Here is a 24,028-nt window from a genome sequence, read left to right on the forward strand (position 1 = left end):
TGTATTGTGTCTCTGTTGGAGAGCACCACAATGAGTCTTTGTCTGTAGACTGATCTAGAATTCAGGTATTGATTACTGACTTACTCTGTTTTGCCCATTAGTTAATAAGTTGCCCTGCTTCTTGATACGATCATCTGGGGGACTAGTACAGTAACGCTCAAAAGTATTTTAAGCATTCATCTTTAGGTAGATGGCTGTTTCTAACTCTTCTACATGCTACTTTCTCAAGAAACTGTTACAGTATTGCAGGTCCAGAGGACAAAGAGGCAGTAGTGAGGTTGCATTGTTCAAAGGGCAGTGCTGGAGGGTAAGGGAGATGTGAAAACAATGTGCAGGTATGGGTGAAATGTTCTGCAGCATGAAGGGATTGAGAACTCTCTAAATGAGTGGTGTCCAAGTGCAGAGTTATGAAATGGGCTTTGTTATGTGCTGTTTCAGCTACAATAAGAACTGGCTTTATCTGCTAATGTAATAAAACAAATCTTAAAGATTTGTTTTATAGAGCATCTCTTTATGGTTCTGTGATTGGCTGCAAAACTATCTGAGGTCCTTTTTCTCATGTAACAGTATTGCTGTGACTGGTGATGATTAATTAATTGCTAGTCTGTAGTACTAGTGTATTGTCAAACTAACATTTTGGGGTTTACTGTCCAGTTTTTTCTTGGGAGTTATTTTTTTTTTCCAATTTAACAAATGGTAGTTGAGAGGAATCTTTTACAACTGAATTTCCTTCGATTTACTTAATGTATTTGATACTTACTATGCAACAAAATTTTATGCAGATGCTTTCTCCTAGCCCTTGAGTCGCTTTCTATCCCAATTTATGTTCTAAAGCTTACTGTCTGCTTTCACATTTCTTTGGTGTACTGTGAGAGATAAGAAAAACAAGAATTAATTTACTTAAACAAATATTGGTGTTTGTGTGGCCACTAAAGCATCTATTCAGCTTTTTAATATTTATTAGCTTTTTCGTTTCTATGCTAATCAAACTGATGTGTGGGGATGTAAAAAAAAACAAAAAAACAAAAAAAAACCCAACAGTGTATTTTGAAAATTATTAAAACAGTTAAGTGCGTTAATGAGAGCAGGGCCTCTAGGAACAAATACAAATACTTGTTTTCTTAGAGTAAGTAGGAAAAATGAAACCCTGCATTTAAGAGTCTTCTCTGCTGCAGCCTATTGAAGATTAACTTGCTCTCCTAGATCTTCAGGAAGCTTGTTTAGAAATCCAAGTTGATGTATTTTCATACTGCAGTGTATTTTAGAAGGATTTTCTTTTACTATCTTGCCAAAAAACAGTAAACTTTGTAAGAAAAAGGGGATTATACTCATGGTATAACATAACTTTTGAAGTAAAATTTGCATATAGGTGGGAGAAGTGAATTTGTGGAAAGCAAGTAAATTCAAACTGATCTTAGCTATGTCTGTATTCCCATGTGTGGGAGAACTAAGAAAGTAGTGCTGTTTGGAGTATTCGAAGAGTTCACTTGGCACATGTTAAAAAGTTAAGTGTGCTCATCTGGAAGAGGCAGACAAGATAAAATAGATGACCTTTATCATTTTAATGCATTTATCATTGGAAGAGAACAGATGATTCATTTTATTTTAAAATAATCTCCAACTATAAAATAACTACAGTGAGTGGAAAAAGTACACATTAAATGCATAATTTCTGAAATAGTAGTCTTAGAATAGTTAGGGTTAGAAAGGACCTTAAGATCATCTAGTTCCAGCTCCCCCTGCATATTCTGTAATAATTTCTATAATGGGGAATATTCATGTTGATTTAAAATGCTTAATCCTATTCTAAAAGTGAATCACTAAGTAATTATAAAAGTGCAAATAGTAGGGGGAATGGTGACTAGTTCTTGCCCAGTGCAGTAGTTAAATTGCCTCCAATTACCCCATCTTCCCAGGTGCCCTTGCAGGTACTAGGCTCTGCAAGAGGAACTGAACAACAATGAGGACAACTGTTCATCTAATTTGGAGGTGTTGCCAAGGTTAAGTCAGCCACTTAACCTTGTGGTCAAAGTGGTCAAAACCACTTCTATAAAGGAGAAAAAAGATAGGTCACTGTCACAGGAGACACTCTTCTGAGAGGAGCAGAAGGCCTAGTATGTTGAGCTGACCTGCTTCTTGTCATCTGCTTCCCTGGGCCCAGGCTAAAGATGTGGCAAGGAAACTTCCTACCCTGGGACTGCTCTTGGATTATTACCCATTATTGCTTTGTCATGGACAGCAACAAATTTGCACTAAGAAGTTCAGGGACATTCAAAAGAGTTTAGGGTGTTGGGACAACTGGTTAAAGGAACAGGAGAACAAGTAGTGTTCTCTATCCTTCCAGTTGCAGGGAATAATGAGGGTAGGAACAAGATGATCCAGATGATCAATAACTGGTTCTGTGCCTGGTGTCACTTGCAGAATTTTGTTTTGTTTTGTTTTTTTTTATCACAGATGGCTCTAAATGATGCCAGGCCTGCGGGTGACAGGGGTGCACAAGTGGGAGAAGGATCTTTGCCGGAGTTGGCGGAGTTCATTGAAAGAGATTGAAACTAGAACTGAATGGAGAAAGGGATAAAACCAGTCTTGCGAGACGTAAACCTGGTAGTGGCTAGCAAGGGTCTTCAGTCCGCTCCGTGATATGCTGAGTACACTGAAGCATGTTTGAAATGTCTGTATACTAATGCACACAACATGAGGAACAAGCTAGAAGCTTTGGCCCCATCACAGATTTTGACATCACTGCCTTAAGTGAAATCTGGTGGGATGTTTTCCTGTGACTGGTGTGCCATGATGGATGGTTATAGGATCCTCAGGGTGGAAAGGCAGGGCAGGTGAGGCAATGGGGTGGTGCTGTATGTAAGGAAGGAGTTGGATTGTATGGTGCTTAGTGTCAGTGTGGTTGAGTACCTCAGGTAAAGATGAAGGGGAGTCTACTATTGACCAGCCAGCCAGGATGATGACAGCAATGAATTGTTCTACAAGGAATTTAGGGGTATATCTAAACTACCCTTGTCCTTGTGGGTGATTTTAATTTCCCAGATATCAGCTGGGAATATCATACAGTGGACACAAATGGGTCCAAGAAGGTAACCTGAAGCAGGTATGAGGCAGCCAATGAGGAAAAGTGCCCTCCTAGATTTGTCATTTGTAAACAGAGAGAGGAGTCTTGTGGGCAAAGTGGTAATTGGTGGGCGCTTTAGTCACAGCGACCACAAAGTAGTTTAGAGTTTCAAATCACTGGCAGTAGGAGGAAAAGCTGCCAACAAAATTTGGACCCTAGATGCGGGGAGAGCAGACTCCAGGCTACTGGAGGAGTGACTTAGTAAGGTTCCCTGGGAATCTTGCTTTTGAAGCTATTGGGAGTCCATGCATGTTGGTCACTGCACTCTCAAGAATGCAGGAGCAGGCAATTCCAACATATCAGAAGTCATGCAAGCGGGGCAGGCCAGCTTAGCCAAGCAGGAATCTTCTAGAGCTTAGGTGGAAAAGGAAAGTGTATGGACACTAGAAGGAAGGACAAGGCAATAGAGGAGGACTACGAAGATACTTTTTGCCCCTGCAGGGAGAAAATTCAGGTGGCCAGAGCTTGATTTGAGTTCAGGCTGGCCTGTGCTGTGAAAGATTGCAAAGTGGGCTTTTTAAAATGTTACCAGCAAAAGGAGGAGGATGAGAAGTGTTTAGAAAAAAATCTGTTTCTTGTGGCAGGTGACTAGCAAGCCTCATCATTGTAGTCATAAGACTAAGGCTGTAGTTTTGTGAATTGGGGTACTTATATTACATATTTTAAACAGCACTATCTGATTTTTCCCGTAAATGCGAGGCTTGATTCAAAACATGGTATCGGCACAAATTTTTTCACTGAATTCAGTGGTTTAGATCAGGCTCTGTTTCATTACAGGTTACATGGTGAGCACTAAAGTGTGCGGTTATTGTTATATTTTCAGATGTCTTTTATTTGTGAACTCTGCTTTTACTTGATTTTTAATTGACTATAAGCTATAATATTCATTTTGATGTTTCAATTTGATTCAAGTCTTACTAACAGGAGCAGGCTATCAATTGATCTCACCTGTGTGCTACTGCTGGCAGAACTGATGCTGAGATCATTGTGCAGAAAATAACCTCCGAGGTACCTGCTTGCATTTTCTTATAGTACTGGTAAGAAGTTGTGAAGGGAATCTTTTTTTTTTTTTTCTCCAGCTCAAATTAAAATCATCGTATGACCTGTAGCAGGACAATTGAGAACCGTTCCCCTAAAACATCCTAAATGTTTTAAAGTGCTATTTTTGTCTACCTGGTATGCGATGGTGTGTGTCTGTCCCACCCCCTATGTCATGACCACCACTGGAGTTGTGATGACTGCGTCCAGCTTGCTTTGGGGGATGGATGGCAACTTGGCAGCCAGTGGCTGGCTGGAAGGGACCCAGATGTCTTGCTGGTATGCAAATAAGTCTGATTTTGTAAATAGTGAACGTTCCAGGGCCTATTGAGCTCTCCTGCGCACAGGCCAGTATCTCCTCATGAGCATGGATGCCTCTCAAGTTTACCCTTCAAGGTTGAGAGATTCCTTGCTGCAATAGATTCTTGGTGATTGTCAGCATGCTAAACTTTGAAATCTTTGCGAAGTGATGTAAAGAAGTGATTTGAAATATTTCAGATTGTTTTTAGTCTATTTGGCTGCTTTCCAGGCCTCCACTTGATCTAATTCTCTTGGTATTTTGTGCTTTGGAAAATATAGAGCAAGCGTATGTCATGAATTTGGATTTGGAGGTAAAAGGCCTTGCATATGAACATGGTGCGGATACCTCACCCAGTTTAGTTTGTTCAGTGATACCAAATTCTGTCTTCCAGCTGATAAAGTCTGGGTATATATTATAGGTATTGATCTGAAACTTATCAAATGTCTTTTGTGTGGTTAAGTATTACAGTTCCACAAAAGCACTCACTTTTACAGAAAAACAGCATATCTTTCATATTTGCCCAATTTAGATCATCAGGCAATAAAACTTGTAAATGGTTCTATTCATAGCAGGACACTTTATTCACTAAGCTGCTTAAGTTTCTCAGGATGGCTGACAGATTTGTCTAGAAGTATTGACACATCCATGAAATACACTCGCTGGGTAGCTGTGCCATGTATATGCATCTGATGCAGTAGTCCCTGAAATTAGTTGGTGGAATAGAAAAATGGTGTTCTATTTCTTGATGTAGGTAAATGCTTTTCTGCAGTAATTTTTAGTGAAGCATCAGTATATTTGTTTATGGTAAATCGCATAGGATGGAAAGTCAGCACTTCCTGATTGGTTTGATAACCCACGGAAATGACAGGAAAGCTCTGGCTTGATTTTGTATTATATACTATTTCTTATTTTAAATATAATTTATTAATCTGTAGTTTTCTAACAAACTGTTTTGCTGCTGTGAATGTACAGTTCGTATATTTGGAAATTTAGCCATAAAATTCAAGGTGTATGTGCATTTTATCATTTCATGCTGTAAGAAGCTTGATGTAGTACATAATAGCTAGATATTTTTTAACATAAATGATAACTTCTTGCATATCAAGCAATGGTATGTTGGTGGGTTGTTTTTTTTGTTTAGTTGTTTTTTTCTTCTCTATTCAGCTGATTTCTCTGCTTTAAAGTAATCTCTAGAGGTTCCTTGGGCTTGTAATTGTAGCATAGCATTTTCTTCAAAGAGAAATCTACATATTTGTCTCCTGAATCCCATTTACTTAAGAGGGCAAAATCCCCGGGTTTTCTTCCATGTAGGCTTGAGAAAAAAAAAGGACAATAATAGATTTCCCTTAAAAAAGGAAAAATATTTTAGGGAGAACAGAACCAATTTCTAGCATTCTGCAGTGGGCTGGTTTTCAGACTGGGGGCTAGGTGGGACACGACATCAAACAACAAAACAAGTCAAGCCCCCAGACCCCCTCTTATCAAGATTCTGTCTTCTAAATAGCGAATGCTGTTGGGTTTATTTTTGTTTTCAGGTTGGGGAGGTGGTGATGTTGTTTTGGGGTTTTTTTTTGGTGTGTTTTTTTTTTTAATGAATGCTGTATGTGATCACTGAGGATTGCAATGGCATCTTCAAATTGAAGTCCTGCGTAACTGATCTCAGCTACCTGGAAATGATGTGGTGTTCAGCTTTGAGAAATAGCCTTGACGTCCTCCATAATATGGGAATTTCGAATTAAAAAAAATAAAATTCATATGCTAATATAATTGATCTCTGATGGATGAACATGGTCCACAAGGGTTCTTGTTCCCAGTAGAATTAAGGGAATAATAGTTCCTGGTTTAGAAAAGTGAATAATGACCGTTAGAGGGCAGCTTAGGACTTGAGCTGGAGTGTACTGCTGACATGGTAGCAGAGTGTTTGAAACAGTAGAGGAAAACCTCCAGAGGAGGAAGGGGAAGTTTTTAACTGGCGAACATGGTGCTAAGTACCCAAGCAATTGCTAGGGGAAATCCCATGGGCAAGGCTGTTTGAAGGTAAAGGGGCCCAAGATAGTTGGTTGGCATTCAAGGATTGCTTTTTCCGAGCTCAAGATCAGAGCATCCCGACACGTAGGAAGTCAAGGAAGAGGGCCAGGAGACCTGCGTGGCTAAATAGGGAATTGCTGGATATGCTCAAGTGGAAGAGGAGAGTTTACAGGTCATGGAAGGAGGGGCTGGCCACTTGGGAGGAATATAAGGCTGCTGCTAGAGGATGTAGGAAGGCAGCTAGGATTCCTTAGAATTAAACCTGGTGAGAAGGGTCAAGGACAGCAAAAAGAGCTTTTTCAAATACATGGCAGATAAAACTAACACCAGAGGCAATGTAGGCCCACTGATGAACGGGATGGGTGCCCTGGTGACAGAAGATACAGAGATGGCAGAGTTACTGAATGCCTTCTTTGTCTCTGTCTACTCTGCTGCAGGCGGTCCTGAAGAGCCCTGTACCCCTGAGACCTTAGATGAAGTCAGGTCGACGGAGCGGTTTGCCTTAGTCGATGAGGAATGGGTTAGAGATCAGTTGAGCAATCTGGACATCCATAAATCCATGGGTCCAGATGGGATGCACCTGCGGGTGCTGAGGGAACTGGCGGAAGTCATTGCTAGACCACTCTCCATCATCTTTACCAAGTCTTGGGAAGCGGGAGAGGTGCCTGAGGACTGGAGGAAAGCAAATGTCACTCCAGTCTTCAAAAAGGGCAAGAAGGAGGACCGGGGTAACTATAGACCGGTCAGCCTCACCTCCATCCCTGGGAAAGTGATGGAACACCTTATCCTTGGTGCCATCTTAAGGCATATCAAGGATAAGAGGGTTATGAGGGGCAGTCAACATGGCTTCACCAAGGGGAAATCATGCTTGACCAATCTCTTAGCCTTTTATGAGGAAATAACACAGTGGATGGATGATGGCAGAGCAGTGGATGTGGTCTACCTTGACTTCAGCAAAGCATTTGACACAGTCTCCCACAGCATCCTCACAGCTAAATTGAGGAAGTGTGGTCTGGATGATCAGGTGTAAGCGGTGAGGAGAAGCAGACAGGCCAACCCAATATGGGTGATAAGCAACTTCCACCTTATTTGTGACGCAGTTCACACATATATAGGAGTGGTATTCAGCCACTCCTTCTTGGCATAACAGTATTGGTTAGCCCCCACAGCTTCCTCCACATTCTCCTCCCAGGTCCGGTCTCCGGTTACCTGTGGGGGCCACCCCCTGCCTTGCTTGCACAGTCCTCCAGAACTCTATGGTCCTGCTCTTAGAGTCATTCTGCAACAATCAGGTAGTGAGGTGGACTCTGAACTGGCTGAAGGAGAGAAGCCATAGTTGCAGTCTATGGGGCGGAGTCTAGTTGGAGGCCTGTAACTAGTGGAGTGCCTCAAGGGCCAGTACTGGGACCGGTATTTAATATATTCATCAATGATTTAGGTGAGGGAATTGAGTGTACTATCAGCAAGTTTGCTGATGACACTAAGCTGGGAGGAGTGGCTGACACGCCAGAAGGCTGTGCTGCCATCCAGCGAGACCTGGACAGGCTGGAGAGTTGGGCAGGGAGTAACTTGATGAAATATAACAAGGGAAAGTGTAGAGTCCTGCATCTGGGCAGGAACAACCCCAGGTTCCAGTATAGGTTGGGGAACGACCTGTTAAGAGAGCAGTGTAGGGGAGAGGGACCTGGGGGTCCTAGTGGACGACAGGATGACCATGAGCCAACACTGTGCCCCTGTGGCCAAGAAGGCCAATGGCATCCTGGGGTGTATTAGAAGGGGGTGGTTAGTAGGTCGAGAGAGGTCCTCCTTCCCCTCTACTCTGCCCTGGTGAGACCCCATCTGGATTATTGTGTCCAGTTCTGGGCCCCTCAGTTCAAGAAGGACAGGGAGCTGCTGGAGAGAGTCCAGCGCAGGGCAACAAAGATGATTAAGGGAGTGGAGCATCTCCCTTATGAGGAAAGACTGAGGGAGCTGGGTCTCTATAGTTTAGAGAAGAGGAGACTGCGGGGTGACCTTATAAGTGCCTATAAATATATAAAGGGGGAGTGTCACGAGGATGGAGCCAGGCTCTACTCAGTGGCAAACAATGATAGGACAAGGGGTAATGGGTACAAACTGGAACACAAGAGGTTCCACTTAAACTTGAGAAGAAACTTCTTCTCAGTGAGGGTGACGGAACACTGGAACAGGCTGCCCAGGGAGGTTGTGGAGTCTCCTTCCCTGGAGACATTCAAAACCCGCCTGGACGCATTCCTGTGTAACATTATCTAGGTGTTCCTGCTCCGGCAGGGGGATTGGACTAGATGATCTTTTGAGGTCCCTTCCAATCTCTAGCATACTGTGTACTGTGTGATACTGTGATACGCAGAATACAGGAACTAGGGAGTAAGGGGGGAAGCATGCAGATTTCCTTGGCCTAATGTGGCTAGCATACGCAAATGCCTCTCAGGAAGCCCATCTGCAGCCAGCAGTGCTGTTTTTTCACTGCACTACAGTTCTAGATCCTGTTTTTTAGTGCAATACGGTTCTAGATCCCATCAGGCACCCTGTTTTTGTGGTGCTGTGCCTTAAGTGCTAAGCCCTCCGGAAGTTAGAAACCTGGGAAGCTATGCTAAAGCTGTCAAAGTGCTTGATCAACTAGTCCCTCTGTTCAGGACTGTTTGGATGTCTCCTGATAGCAATACCTGGTGTTTAGGGTCTGAGGATGCATTGGTGACATTGTGAAACAGCCCAGGTTCTGAGTGAAAAGTGGCTTATTACTGGATCAGAGAAGAGAAGGTGGAGGGAGTGGTACTTGCATCTGCTCCGCTGTCACTGTCAGTTACCCTGCCTGGAGCCTGCATGACAGCTATGGGACAGGCAAACCATGGGCAGTCAACAGATTCATGGAGTTCAGCAGTAAAATGTGAAGCTTACAAACCTTCCTACTGTTCCCCACTGTTTGTTCCTCATATCAGGTCATGCCTGTGAGGGCCAACAGATAGGGCTTCACTAATTTAATGCAGGGATCAAATTTCCCTTCTAAATAAGCACATATAAAACATGCAATTACTTGATCGAACAGTTCCTCCTTTATTTTTCAGCCAAGCCTTCAGGGAAGATATTAGGCTTTGTATTGTAACAGAATTGAACCTCATCCAGGAAAAGGGTTTTGAGTGTGTCTTCATTCTCAAAAGCTGCTAAAGAACATACCCAGTCGAGTTGGAAATCTCCCTGATGCCATTGGACTCTCCATCATTTAGGTAGTGAAACTGGGTATTGAACAATCACCAAAATGGAAAAATGCTGAAAGTTTTATGTATCAAATGAAACAGTTATATACCTGCTTCTGGGATGTCTGGGCTACTATATCCATAAAAATGATAAGCAGTAATGCTCTCTAGGCACAAGAGTGTAAAGTGCAATGTAGTGACAATGTTTTGGGGAGGGGTCTGGGTTTTTTTTTGAGACACCTTAAAACTTTTTGAAAAATGTCAGTGATTGAATGAAACATTGTCATATTTCTATAATTGACACAAGATGTTTTAGTCTTGTTTTTACTCCTGAATATTGTATCACTTAAAATAACCCCACTAAGATTTAATTATTTGACTTTTATTTATATTCTTTTACAAGTAAGAAATGAGAAAAGGTGATAACAGAAACCGACATGCGATCTATTAAAGAAGGAGCACAAGTTATTGTGGAGAAAACAAGATTCCACCTTCCCTAGACTCTAGACTTTCTAGCGATCATCTCTTTCGTCTGCTGATTTTCTGTTGGGAATCAGATTCTGCAGAGGTGCACGCATTCATACACTGGCATTGATCCACGTAAACATAGCTATAATTCATGCTTGTTCCATCTGGGCAAGTCAGGGTCACCTCTTTTGTTTGGCTGCTGAACTCCTGGCAGCAGCCGCACTCGTGTTGCATCTGGTTTGCTTCAAAAGAATACCTGTGTTCCACCAGGAAAGAAAATACATCTTCTCATTCAAAACTCTGAAAACCCGGAGTGAGCTTTGTTTTTGTGTTTCTTGGGGGGCTTGGGAGTGGGTTTGGGTTTGGTTTCTCTTTTTTACATCCTCTCTTCCTCCTTCCCACACACACTTATGAATGTAATTTTAATTACCTGTCTCTTCAGTAGTGAAACTTTCTGGTGTCCATTGACTCCGATTCCACTCAGTAACATCATATAAACACATTAACTTTGTTGCTATTCTGTGATCATAGAATCATGGAGGTTGGCAAAGACCCTTAAGATCGTGAGTCCTGACACTGCCAAGCCCACCACTAAACCATGTCCCTATGCACCGCTTCTATGTGTCTTTCAAATACCTCCAGGGATGGTGACTCCACCACTTCCCTGGGCAGCCTGTTCCAGTGCTTGACAACCTTCTTGGTGAAGAAATTTTTCATAATGTCCTATCTAAACCTCCCCTGGCACAACTTGAGGCCATTTCTACTTGTACTGTTGCTTCTTAACTGGGAAAAAAGAGACAAGTACCCGCCTCATCGCTACCTCCTTTCAGGTAGTTGTGGAGAGCAATAAGGTCTCCCCTCAGTCTCCTTTTCTTCAGCCTAAAACAACTTGGTTCCTCCTAAGACTTGTTCTCTAGACCCTTCACCAGCTTCATTGCTCTTTGGACATGCTGCAGCAGCTCAATGTTTTTCTTGTAGTGAGGGGCCCAAAACTGAATGCAGCATTCAAGGTGTAGCCTCACCAGGGCCAAGTACAAAGGAACTTACACTTTCCTAGTCCTGCTTTCTTCACTATTTCTGATACAGGCCAGGATGCTGTTGGCCTTTTTGGCTACCTGGGCATGCTGCTGGCTCATGTTCAGACAGCTGTTGGCCAGCACCCTGGGGTCTTTTTCCACCAAGCAGTTTTCCAGCCACTCTTGCTCAAGCCTGTAGTATTGCATCAGATTGTTGTAGTCCAAATGCAAGACCCAGTGGTTTTGTTGAACCTCATACCACTGGCCTCAGCTCATTGATCCAGCCTGTCCAGATCCCTCTGTAGAGCCTTTCTGCCCTCCAGCAGATGAGCACTCCCACCCAGCTTGGTGTTGTCTGCAAAGTTAATGAGGGTGCACTTGATCCTCTCATCCAGGCCACTGATAAAGATATTAAACAGAACTGGCCTAACACTGAGCCCTGGGGCATCCCACTTGTCATCAGCTGCCAACTGCATTTAACTCCATTCAGCCAGTTTTTCACCCAGCAAAGAGTATACCTGTCCAAGCCGTGAGCAGCCAGTTTCTCCAGGGGAATACTGTGAGAAATGGTCAAAGATTTTTCCAAAGTCCAGGTAAACAACATCAACAGCCTTTCCTTCATCCACTACGCAGGTTACCCAGGTCACCTTGTCTTAGGAGGAGACCAGGTTTGTCAAGCAGGACCTGCCCCTGCTGACTGGGCCTGATCAGCTGATTGTCCTGCATGTGCCATATGATGGCACTCAAGTTGATCTGCTCTATCACCTTCCTTGGCAGGGGAGGTCAGACTGACAAGTCTGTAGTTCTCTGGATCCTCTTTCTGGCCCTTATTGTGGATAGGTGTCACATTTACAAACTCCCAGTCAACTGGGATCTTCCCAGTTAGCCCGGAGTGCTGATAAATGATTGAAAGTGGCTTGGTGAACACTTCCACCAGGTTCCTCAGTAAGCTTGGGCAATTGATTAACATGAGAGACCAGTATAAATAAAGTATGAATGAAGCCATAGAGATGTCAAGATTCTGAAACTTACACTGAGGAGCCAGGGCAAGTTCCTTCACAATATGTCAGCTCGACAGGTACTGAAGATTCACAGTCACCGAGGCGGATCACATTCTTTTTGCTATAAACTTTGCAGTTTGTAGCTTCATAAAAAGAGGGGGAAAAAACATAGAATTCAGATCTCTAGTTCAGAACTGAGTGCTAAAACAATTTCAAAATGCACGATGTCCAATTATTAAGAATGTACAGTATGTGATGGGGGATACTGTGTAAAGTGCCTGGAGTTTTCAGATTATTCTTTGATCTTGGCTGCATAGGGTCTTTGGAAGATAATGCAGAAGCTTGAGCGCTGAATTTTGAATTGTGGCATTCACTATCAAGAAAACAAGTTTGCTTTTTCCTTTTGAATAAATAGTGAAACACAGGATCTTGATAGAGTAAGAGAAAACTGGAGGAGTGAAAAATCCTATCTACTCAAAGGCAGTTACAAGTTGAATACAGCACTCTTCAAGCAGAAAACACAAACACAGCATTACTTACGTTTACATATTTTGCAGCACCCATCAGGAGTAGTCTCTGTTTCGTCCTTTACAAAGGGAAAGGAGAAGGGTATGGATTAATGCACAGATGGCAGTTATGCGTAAGAATATGTATTGGCATTACTGATACTGGGCAGATGACTCATCTGTGATGAACACTGAATGAAAATGATGGATGACTTAATGTGCCCACCATAGAAGTCTTGAATCCTGGTAGCCTCATGTAAAAGCACTAACATTTTCTTATTACTAATGCTACAGCAAGATTAATTTAATTCTGAAGACATTCCTGCAACTTCAGTGGAAGTGCTTTTTTGTGCTCTTCTTTGCCTGTCTTCGTGTCTGTATTGTCGTCCCGTTTCCCCCCTCCCACTCCCAAGTTTTCAACTGTGTTTAATCGATGAACTGAGTGAAACTTACAGGATCACACTCTTCTGGGTTGTACTCAGGGCATATTTTTTTAGTTTGGACTGCAACAAATTGATCTTCAATTTTTTCACATTTGTACTGGGTGCAGTTATCGATTGACAGGACATCATCAACCTAAGATTTTATCAGAAAAGGAAACAGTTTTTTTTCATTGTGATCAAATATAGGATGATTACCTCACAAGTGCCTGAGCCAATTAAGTTCTCATGCCTCAAAGATTCTCAGATGCTTCTGAACTTCTTTCAAGTGGCAAAAGCAAAATTTTGCAAACCTATGGCTAGTGAAAGCTTAAATCCTGGATCTGAACACTCAAAGTACAAATTAGAACCTATTGCCCAGTTAACCACACGTATCAAGAATGTGTTGTTCCAAGGAAGTATTCAATTCAGGAAGCGCATGCATTGTTTTCAGAATAATTTTAATATTAACTAGATTTTTGTTATTAAGGGAAATTAATTGACTCTTAGCTGTTGTAACCTGTATTAGCTAATAGATCTAAAAATTAAAGGAATACTTACTCGGAGCATGTGAACGGTGTTATTATTTAGTTTGATTATGCAAGCTACTTCAATACACTCCCCACAACACTCTCCATCCTCAGTCATGTATTGATAACCCTACTCACAAGGAGATGAAAGAGAAAGTATGTTGAGTTGGTCATGCAGAATTCTAGTCTTCCTTTAATAGTGGGCTGACTGGGCAGCCCAGAGAATTTGAACTCACCAGCGGGCAAGATGTTTCACATTGAACTGTTTCACAGTGCACAGTATTAGTATTATTCACTGGATCTTTCTCAGAAGTGCAGGTACAATTCTTGCATGGATTGATGACTGTCGACATTCCAACCTGGAAGACAGAAAATTACCCTCAGATGACAAGAATTTCTATAAAATGTATAGGCAGAATTGAAAGCATTGCTGAAATGCAAGTGCAACTGATTCTTGTCAAAGGTAAAGTTGTTTGGCTTTATGTCTTGCAAGAAAGTACACATTAGGAGAAAACTATGAAGCAATACAAAAGAGAAAAGTAAATTAATAAGATGCAGGTAAGACTGATTTGCACTGCCTCATTGTTTTACCAGATTTTCATTGCTCCTTTTAAGATTTTTTTTCCCTGTAAGTCATGTTCAGTGGTTATAAAACAATTATAATTTACAAACGTAGATTAAAATAGTGGTATACTTATGCAGATACCTAAGTATAAATAGAAATCTATGCATGGATTTTGTCTTCCAGAAATGTATCCCCAAAAGGCTCCAGTGCTAGTGCTTATATTTTGACTAAATGACCTAAGTACCAATTTTGGAAAAAGATTTAGGTATTGATTAAAGCAAAAATCATAGTTTTAGTTTTGAAGGTTCTCTGAACTTATTTCAAAGAGTGGTTGAGTTTGGGCTATTCATCAGCTCATTTGGAAAATTTGTGAATTCCAGAAGTGGGAGATCGTTTTAAAAGAAAGTATATCACTGAAAATGTTACTCCTATTTCATGCTTGATGTTGAAAGAACAGTTGTGTGGTAATTTTGGTTTTGACATTAGAAAAAAAGTACCTTCCAGTTAAGGGCTAGAAAGAAAAAAACATGTATTGGGAAAAGAACTTTCTCAAAGGCTTATTTTGGCAAAAAGGGTGTGCATTTAGCTTCCAGCAGTATATCACTATAACTTTCTCACCGTGTACATTGTACCGTTAATCACACAGATGCCATCTATTGGTTCTGAAAAACAAACAAAAAATAATTCTGCAGTAAGCTCAAATCGTGAGACTCCCTGAGAAGTCATCACCAAGTTTGTTAGTAAGTCAGAGATCATGGAAAACCTGAACTCGACCCTACATTCTTATACTTCATGTTTAGTATAGCTGGATGTTTAAGTAAAGTTTCATCTTCGAAATTAGCTAGAAGAGGAGGAGGAATGGCTTAAAACTTGGCTATGCATGAATAAAATCTCTTTGTTTCCCTTTTAATACCAAGTTCACTTCAAATTAAATTAACCGTTTCCTCTTTGAACTCTAGAAGTCCAGTAAACTTCGAAGGTGTGTTTGTTGCTATTCCTTATGACCTCTCAGAAAATGGCTTAGGTGGAAGGTTGATTCTGGGTGGAAAAAAAGATACCCTTACTGTGATAATATAAACAATTTAGCAGCATGGCAGAGCCCATTCACAGAACTACTTCAAACTGGCTGTTCCTTTGTTTTGATGTTCCTGTTTTGCTTTTAATTTATGGCTTCTTTTTTATTCTTTTGTATAAATATATGAGTAAAAGAAGTATAGAGAAATTTTTGTATATAAATAAACATGTATCTGTTGGATTTTTGAATTTTCATGAGCATTCAACAACAGTGTAATTATTTTTCATACATTGACAATTCAGTTACTGATTACAACTCAGTTACTGATTACAATTCACTGTATTATTGCTATGTGTTACTTGCTTTTGTAGTTAACTGTTAAACTTTCTGCTGGCTTAATATGTTTACGGATCTCAGTTTAGCTACAATTAGGTTAATATTAATGTGTTCCAACATTACATTAATAACATTAAAAAAATAATAACCTTTATTATTACAGATATAGACATGGTTGAGCTTACATAGACCACTTGAAGGTTCAAAGTATTATCCTGTTTTCCCACTGATACCAATTCTCAGCAGACTTCACTGAAAAAAGCATTTTGCTTTTAAATAAATTTCTAATACATGTTTAGCCAAAAATTGATACATGTTCTCAGAGCCAAAACAATTTGAGGAAGGTTTTGTTGTTGCTGTGATACATGAAAAACTTGCTTAGATACTAACAGAAGTGCAAATGTCATTTACCAGGTTGTGTAGTCTGGTATTTATATATGTATTTTTAATACTTACGGCAACGATATTCAAGACAACATGAGTCTTTTGGTGGTAGTACAGGCACAGGAACAAATCCGAGGTCACAAATTGGTGTCTGAGCTGTTGGGCATAGAATCGGCTGGCACTGTACGATGGCAGTGAGGTTGTCGCAGACACACTTCTGGCATTCACTTATCCAGTGCTCTCCAGGCTAAAAATATTTACATAATTATTGTCAAGTGCTCTCTCACCCTAGTTCTTCCGTTTCAACTTGAGATATACTCTCAAAATTGGTAGGGAGTTCATATTAGAGTTTTCATAGCATATATTTCGGGCCTTAAGAGAAGGCAGGCTGAGAAGAACCATGGAACACTCTCCTTTGTAAAAAGAATGAGGTTTTAATACTTTCATAGCTGGTCTGCTTGTTTCTGTGACATTTAAATGTTTTTTATTTTAAAAAAAAAAAAAAGGCTCTGCTGTGGTGTTAGTAAGCTTTTCTACCTCCAGATTATATAAAAACCTGGTAATGCCAGGTGGAAGAATTGCATGCTGTCAGGTCATTTGGAACATGGCCAACTTAGTTATTGGAATACATACAAGTTGATTTCAGTTGGGGCTTTAGGACAGAAATTTGGCTCGTTTTGCAATGGTGATATATTAGAAAATAATGAGGGGAACCACCTTTCGCGGAGGATTGACATCAGTACAGTTTCTTGCTCCTGAAGTTGTGATGGATGTTGCTGTTGTCTGTGAGACAGAAGAAAATCCATGTTCTGTGGATGAGGTGGCTTGTGTTGAAGTGAAAGGTGTTGTAGAAGGACATGGCCCCTGGTATGGGTCAGTTTCACATTCCTTGCTGCAAAGTGCAAAAAAATTACAGCCAGCGCCGTCTGTTCTGTTGTATATCACTTCCCCTGTAGGGGAAAATTGGAGGAGAAATTAAAAGACCAGTGAAAATACTTAAGGGAAAAACCTCAAAAAAATATTGTGAAAATATAAAGTGTATACATATATACAAAGTTCTGTGTTGAAGTGATACTGAGCAGTTGTCTTAAATTGGAAAGAGTATTAAGAGGTTATATTATTTCCAAAAGTATTTATAATCATAAAATAAGACACTTACCTGGAGAAAAAAATTTACCAAATACATGACAAAAACATGGAGTCGTTCCAATTGATGATACAAATGTACTTGCTTCTGTTGTGACAGGTGTGCTGGAGATAGAACTGAAGATTGGAGAAGTGCTTCTTGTAACATGACTTGACTGTGGTGTAGCAGATGTTGTTACTGTTAAAAAAAAAAAAAAAGAAAAACTGCAGCACAGGATTTTCATCTCATGATCTTAATATATTAAAGGGTGATGTTTAACATTCAGGAAAATCAAGTCAACATTTTTATTGCATTAAACTATTTGATGTATGGCTAAGTAGAGATTGTGAAAGTCTTTGTTCTGAATAACATCTAGGATTATGCAACTTGGTGGTTTGTGTGTTACGAAAAATAGAGATGATCACAGAATAATTTGGAGATACAACTTACAGAAGACAATGAAACAAATGATATTCTACAGAGACAGATGTTTGGAACACTTTCAGTGGCAAAAAAAGACATACCTGGGATGCTGGTGGTAGAGAAAATTCTGGGAATTGTGACAGTACTCAGTGCAGTAGAAGAAACAGATGTAGCAGGGATGTGTGTAGAAAATATGGTCGTTGTTGCTGAAGGGTGATGGCTGGAGGCAGTAATGTGTGAGGTTGGAGCCTCAGTTGCCAGAGTAGATGTTTCTGATGGACCAGACATGAATGTTGTGGTGCCTCCTGTGGTGGTCCTTGAGGTGCTACTGCTGCTGACTGCTGAGGTGGGTACTCTAGTGATGGTTGTTGTGGTTGTTTCTTCTGTTGGAGGTGGAGAGGTCCTGGTGGTGCTGGCTGGGCTGGTGGTAGTGATGGTGGTTGTGCCTTGTGTTGTCGCTGCAATGGTACTGCGGAGCCCCAGTGAAGCAGGAATGGTTGTTGTTGCTGAATGATTGACACTGATGACAGTAATGTGTGGTGTTGGAGGCTGGGTTGGCAGAGAGGATGTTTGTGCTGGAGTAGAGGTAGATGTGGATGTTGTGGAGGGCTTTGAGCTGGTGGTGCTGCTGGCTAACGTAGGCACTGATCGATTGGGTGTGATGATGGTGGTTCCTTCTGTTGCAGGTGGAGAGATCCTGGTGGTGCTGGCCGTGCTGGTGGTAGTGACGATGCTCGGAACTTCTGTTGGCAGTGCAGTAGTACTGGAGAAAATGTGGGTGCCAGTGGTGATGGTAGTTGCTGACGGGCTGAGGATGGTAGCAGTACTGTGTGATGTTGGAGCCTGGGTTGGAGAAGTGGATGTTTGAACTGGAGTTGATGTGGATGTGGACGTTCTGGTGCTTCCTCTGGTGGTCCTGGAAGTGCTGGTTGTACTACCGGCTGAGATGTGTGATGTTGTAGTGGGTATGACGATGGTGGTTCTCTCTGTTGGAAGTGGAGAGGTCCCGGTGGTGCTTGCTGTGCTGGTGGTAGTTACGATGCTCGTGCCTTCTGTTGGCGGTGCAGTGGTACTGGGGACAATGGTGGTGCCAGTGGTGGTTGTCGTTGTTGATGGGCTGAGGCTGGTGGCAGTACTTCGTGATGTTGGAGCGTGGGTTGGAGAAGTGGATGTTTGAACGGAAGTTGATGTGGATGTGGACGTTGTGGTGCTTCCTGTGGTAGTCCTGGAAGTGCGGATTGTGCTACTGGCTGAGGTGTGTGATGTTGTAGTGGGTATGACAATGGTGGTTCTTTCTGTTGGAAGTGGAGAGGTCCCGGTGGTGCTTGCTGTGCTGGTGGTAGTTACGATGCTCGTGCCTTCTGTTGGCGGTGCAGTGGTACTGGGGACAATGGTGGTGCCAGTGGTGGTTGTCATTGTTGATGGGCTGAGGCTGGTGTCAGTACTGTGTGCTGTTGGAGACTCTGTTGGCGGATTGGAGGTTTGTGTTGGAGAGGCTGTGGTGGAGGATCCTGCAGTGGTACCTGTAGTTGTTGATGTGTCCACGCAGGTTTTAGTGTCACAACAGAGCACCTGAATCTCATAGTCGAAGCACAGGGGGTACTTTGTGATCTGATCCTCATTTTTGCACACAAGGCCAAATTCGATGCTGCACTGAAAGACCTGTCCCAACTTGTCCAGACTCCTAGAAGGGTAATCTTTAGCGCGGCACTTGATGTCTTGTGGCTGGTCACACAGTGTGTACCCAGCGGCTCGGATGCTTTCAAATGTCTCTATGTCTCCATTTTCACTCCCGGGGCTGGGGGTATCCACGTCAAACCACTGAGTCCAGACACATTGTGGCTGGCAGGTGGTAGAGGTCCTGGAGGTGCTGAGAGTGGTGGCTGTAGCTGAGGTTGTCTGTGTCGGAGTGGGTGTGATGGTGCCTGTTCCTTGTGTTGGAGGTGGAGAGGTCCTGGTGGTGCTGGCCGTGCTGGTGGAAGTGACGGTGCTCGTGCTTTCTGTTGGCAGTGACGTGCTACTGGGGACTACGGTAGTTCCAGTGATGGTTGTCGTTGTTGATGGGCTGAAGCTGGTGGCACTACTATGAGATGTTGGAGCGTGGGTTGGAGAAGTGGGTGTTTGAACTGGATTCGATGTGGATGTGGATGTTGTGGTGCTTCCTGTGGTGGTCGTGGAAGTGCTGATAGTGCTACTGGCTGAGGTTTGTGATGTTATAGTGGGTGTGATGATAGTGGTTCTTTCTGTTGGAGGTGGAGAGGTCCTGGTGGTGCTGGCCGTGCTGGTGGTAGTGACGGTGCTCGTGCTTTCTGTTGGTGGTGTAGTGCTGCTGGGGACAATGGTGGTGCCAGTGGTGGTTGTCGTTGTTGATGGGCTGAGGCTGGTGGCAGTACTTTGTGGTGTTGGAGCGTGGGTTGAAGAAGTGGATGTTTGAACGGAAGTTGATGTGGATGTGGACGTTGTGGTGCTTCCTTTGGTGGTCCTGGAAGTGCTGATAGTGCTACTGGCTGAGGTTTGTGATGTTGTAGTGGGTGTGATGATGGTGGTTCCTTCTGTTGGAGGTGGAGAGGTCCTGGTGGTGCTGGCTGTGCTGGTGGAAGTGACAGTGTTCGTGCTTTCTGTTGGCAGTGCTGTGCTACTGGGGACTACGGTAGTGCCAGTGGTGGTTGTCGTTGCTGATGGGCTGAGGCTGGTGGCACTACTATGAGATGTTGGAGCGTGGGTTGGAGAAGTCGATGTTTGAACGGAAGTTGATGTGGATGTGGACGTTGTGGTGCTTCCTGTGGTGGTCCTGGAAGTGCTGATTGTGCTACTGGCTGAGGTTTGTGATGTTGTAGTGGGTATGACGATGGTGGTTCTTTCTGTTGGAAGTGGAGAGGTCCCGGTGGTGCTTGCTGTGCTGGTGGTAGTTACGATGCTCGTGCCTTCTGTTGGCGGTGCAGTGGTACTGGGGACAATGGTGGTGCCAGTGGTGGTTGTCGTTGTTGATGGGCTGAGGCTGGTGTCAGTACTGTGTGCTGTTGGAGACTCTGTTGGCGGATTGGAGGTTTGTGTTAGAGAGGGTGTGGTGGAGGATCCTGCAGTGGTACCTGTAGTTGTTGATGTGTCCACGCAGGTTTTAGTGTCACAACAGAGCACTTGAATCTCATAGTCAAAGCACAGGGGGTACTTTGTGATCTGATCCTCATTTTTGCACACAAGGCCAAATTCGATGCTGCACTGAAAGACCTGTCCCAACTTGTCCAGACTCCTAGAAGGGTAATCTTTAGCGCGGCACTTGATGTCTTGTGGCTGGTCACACAGTGTGTACCCAGCGGCTCGGATGCTTTCAAATGTCTCTATGTCTCCATTTTCACTCCCGGGGCTGGGGGTATCCACGTCAAACCACTGAGTCCAGACACATTGTGGCTGGCAGGTGGTAGAGGTCCTGGAGGTGCTGAGAGTGGTGGCTGTAGCTGAGGTTGTCTGTGTCGGAGTGGGTGTGATGGTGCCTGTTCCTTGTGTTGGAGGTGGAGAGGTCCTGGTGGTGCTGGCCGTGCTGGTGGAAGTGACGGTGCTCGTGCTTTCTGTTGGCAGTGACGTGCTACCGGGGACTACGGTAGTTCCAGTGGTGGTTGTCGTTGTTGATGGGCTGAGGCGGGTGGCAGTACTTTGTGATGTTGGAGCCTGGGTTGGCAAAGAGGTTGTTTGTGGAGGAGTTGATGGGGATGTGGATGTTGTGGTGCTTCCTGTGGTGGTCGTGGAAGTGCTGATAGTGCTACTGGCTGAGGTTTGTGACGTTGTAGTGGGTGTGATGATGGTGGTTCCTTCTGCTGGAGGTGGAGAGCTCCTGGTGGTGCTGGCCGTGCTGGTGGAAGTGACGGTGCTCGTGCTTTCTGTTGGCAGTGACGTGCTACTGGGGACTACGGTAGTTCCAGTGGTGGTTGTCGTTGTTGATGGGCTGAGGCGGGTGGCAGTACTTTGTGATGTTGGAGCCTGGGTTGGCAAAGAGGTTGTTTGTGGAGGAGTTGATGTGGATGTGGATGTTGTGGTGCTTCCTGTGGTGGTCGTGGAAGTGCTGATAGTGCTACTGGCTGAGGTTTGTGACGTTGTAGTGGGTGTGATGATGGTGGTTCCTTCTGCTGGAGGTGGAGAGCTCCTGGTGGTGCTGGCCGTGCTGGTGGTGGTGATGGCGGTTGTGCTTTCTGTTGGCGGTGCAGTGCTGCTGGGGACTATGGTGGTGCCAGTGGTGGTTGTCGTTGTTGATGGGCTGAGGCTGGTGGCACTACTATGAGATATTGGATTGTGGGTTGGAGAAGTGGGTGTTTGAACTGGATTCGATGTGGATGTGGATGTTGTGGTGCTTCCTGTGGTGGTCGTGGAAGTGCTGATAGTGCTACTGGCTGAGGTTTGTGATGTTGTAGTGGGTGTGATGATAGTGGTTCCTTCTGTTGGAGGTGGAGAGCTCCTGGTGGTGCTGGCTGTGCTTGTGGTGGTGATGGCGGTTGTGCTTTCTGTTGGCGGTGCAGTGCTGCTGGGGACTATGGTGGTGCCAGTGGTGGTTGTCGTTGTTGATGGGCTGAGGCGGGTGGCAGTACTTTGTGATGTAGGAGCCTGGGTTGGGAAAGAGGTTGTTTGTGGAGGAGTTGATGGGGATGTGGATGTTGTGGTGCTTCCTGTGGTGGTTGTGGAAGTGCTGATTGTACTACCGGCTGAGATGTGTGATGTTGTAGTGGTTGTGATGATAGTGGTTCTTTCTGTTGGAGGTGGAGAGGTCCTGGTGGTGCTGGCCGTGCTGGTGGTAGTGACGGTGCTCGTGCTTTCTGTTGGTGGTGTAGTGCTGCTGGGGACAATGGTGGTGCCAGTGGTGGTTGTCGTTGTTGATGGGCTGAGGCTGGTGGCAGTACTTTGTGGTGTTGGAGCGTGGGTTGAAGAAGTGGATGTTTGAACGGAAGTTGATGTGGATGTGGATGTTGTGGTGCTTCCTTTGGTGGTCCTGGAAGTGCTGATAGTGCTACTGGCTGAGGTTTGTGATGTTGTAGTGGGTGTGACGATGGTGGTTCCTTCTGTTGGAGGTGGAGAGGTCCTGGTGGTGCTGGCTGTGCTGGTGGAAGTGACAGTGTTCGTGCTTTCTGTTGGCAGTGCCGTGCTACTGGGGACTACGGTAGTGCCAGTGGTGGTTGTCGTTGCTGATGGGCTGAGGCTGGTGGCACTACTATGAGATGTTGGAGCGTGGGTTGGAGAAGTGGATGTTTGAACGGAAGTTGATGTGGATGTGGACGTTGTGGTGCTTCCTGTGGTGGTCCTGGAAGTGCTGATTGTGCTACTGGCTGAGGTTTGTGATGTTGTAGTGGGTATGACGATGGTGGTTCTTTCTGTTGGAAGTGGAGAGGTCCCGGTGGTGCTTGCTGTGCTGGTGGTAGTTACGATGCTCGTGCCTTCTGTTGGCGGTGCAGTGGTACTGGGGACAATGGTGGTGCCAGTGGTGGTTGTCATTGTTGATGGGCTGAGGCTGGTGGCAGTACTGTGTGCTGTTGGAGACTCTGTTGGCGGATTGGAGGTTTGTGTTAGAGAGGGTGTGGTGGAGGATCCTGCAGTGGTACCTGTAGTTGTTGATGTGTCCACGCAGGTTTTAGTGTCACAACAGAGCACTTGAATCTCATAGTCAAAGCACAGGGGGTACTTTGTGATCTGATCCTCATTTTTGCACACAAGGCCAAATTCGATGCTGCACTGAAAGACCTGTCCCAACTTGTCCAGACTCCTAGAAGGGTAATCTTTAGCGCGGCACTTGATGTCTTGTGGCTGGTCACACAGTGTGTACCCAGCGGCTCGGATGCTTTCAAATGTCTCTATGTCTCCATTTTCACTCCCGGGGCTGGGGGTATCCACGTCAAACCACTGAGTCCAGACACATTGTGGCTGGCAGGTGGTAGAGGTCCTGGAGGTGCTGAGAGTGGTGGCTGTAGCTGAGGTTGTCTGTGTCGGAGTGGGTGTGATGGTGCCTGTTCCTTGTGTTGAAGGTGGAGAGGTCCTGGTGGTGCTGGCCGTGCTGGTGGAAGTGACGGTGCTCGTGCTTTCTGTTGGCAGTGACGTGCTACTGGGGACTACGGTAGTTCCAGTGGTGGTTGTCGTTGTTGATGGGCTGAGGCGGGTGGCAGTACTTTGTGATGTTGGAGCCTGGGTTGGCAAAGAGGTTGTTTGTGGAGGAGTTGATGTGGATGTGGATGTTGTGGTGCTTCCTGTGGTGGTCGTGGAAGTGCTGATAGTGCTACTGGCTGAGGTTTGTGATGTTGTAGTGGGTGTGATGATGGTGGTTCCTTCTGTTGGAGGTGGAGAGGTCCTGCTGGTCCTTGCTGTGCTGGCGGTGGTGATGGCGGTTGTGCTTTCTGTTGGCAGTGCAGTGCTGCTGGGGACTATGGTAGTGCCAGTGGTGGTTGTCGTTGTTGATGGGCTGAGGCGGGTGGCAGTACTTTGTGATGTTGGAGCCTGGGTTGGCAAAGAGGTTGTTTGTGGAGGAGTTGATGGGGATGTGGATGTTGTGGTGCTTCCTGTGG

At 44.2% G+C, this 24,028-nt stretch overlaps 3 protein-coding genes across 3 annotated transcripts in view; all 3 read right to left on the reverse strand.

Moving 5' to 3' along the window:
• Positions 1-10,218: 10,218 nt before the first annotated feature.
• Positions 10,219-14,885, reverse strand: LOC130601075 (mucin-5B-like). The gene is made up of 7 exons (XM_057412910.1): positions 14,827-14,885; positions 13,880-14,002; positions 13,675-13,773; positions 13,148-13,270; positions 12,729-12,774; positions 12,220-12,331; positions 10,219-10,427 (listed from the first exon to the last, which is right to left on the reverse strand). Exons 1-7 carry the CDS (start codon positions 14,833-14,835, stop codon positions 10,223-10,225), a joined length of 717 nt encoding a protein of 238 aa, XP_057268893.1. The 5' UTR covers positions 14,836-14,885; the 3' UTR covers positions 10,219-10,222.
• Positions 14,886-21,085: 6,200 nt separating this feature from the next.
• Positions 21,086-21,761, reverse strand: LOC130601025 (integumentary mucin C.1-like; the record flags this gene model as incomplete). The annotated part of the gene is made up of 2 exons (XM_057412816.1): positions 21,086-21,158; positions 21,271-21,761. Coding segments are annotated over 2 exons (564 nt in total), but the record flags the coding sequence as incomplete, so codon positions are not given.
• A 724-nt stretch (positions 21,762-22,485) lies between these two features.
• LOC130601026 (mucin-5B-like) overlaps positions 22,486-24,028 on the reverse strand; it is a 29,985-nt gene continuing 28,442 nt past the window's right edge. The window contains exons 32-33 of the mRNA XM_057412818.1: positions 22,635-23,960; positions 22,486-22,575 (exon numbers count right to left, since the gene is read on the reverse strand). Of these exons, the coding sequence (XP_057268801.1) occupies positions 22,486-22,575; positions 22,635-23,960 (1,416 nt within the window). The remainder of the gene's footprint in view (positions 22,576-22,634; positions 23,961-24,028) is intronic.

Source organism: Pezoporus wallicus, unplaced genomic scaffold, assembly GCF_028554395.1.
Source record: "Pezoporus wallicus isolate ANWC-B61680 ecotype Strahan unplaced genomic scaffold, APGP_CSIRO_Pwel_v1 scaffold_6885, whole genome shotgun sequence".
In the NCBI taxonomy this organism is placed as follows: domain Eukaryota; kingdom Metazoa; phylum Chordata; class Aves; order Psittaciformes; family Psittacidae; genus Pezoporus; species Pezoporus wallicus.

What these genes read in the sequence shown, in the direction of transcription:
- LOC130601075 (XM_057412910.1), bottom strand. An exon ending in ACCCAGAAGAGTGTGATCCT is followed by an intron (nt 12,775 to 13,147) that starts GTAAGTTTCACT and finishes CCCTTTGTAAAG; the next exon opens with GACGAAACAGAGACTACTCC. An exon ending in ACTTGCCCTGGCTCCTCAGT is followed by an intron (nt 10,428 to 12,219) that starts GTAAGTTTCAGA and finishes GGTGGAACACAG; the next exon opens with GTATTCTTTTGAAGCAAACC.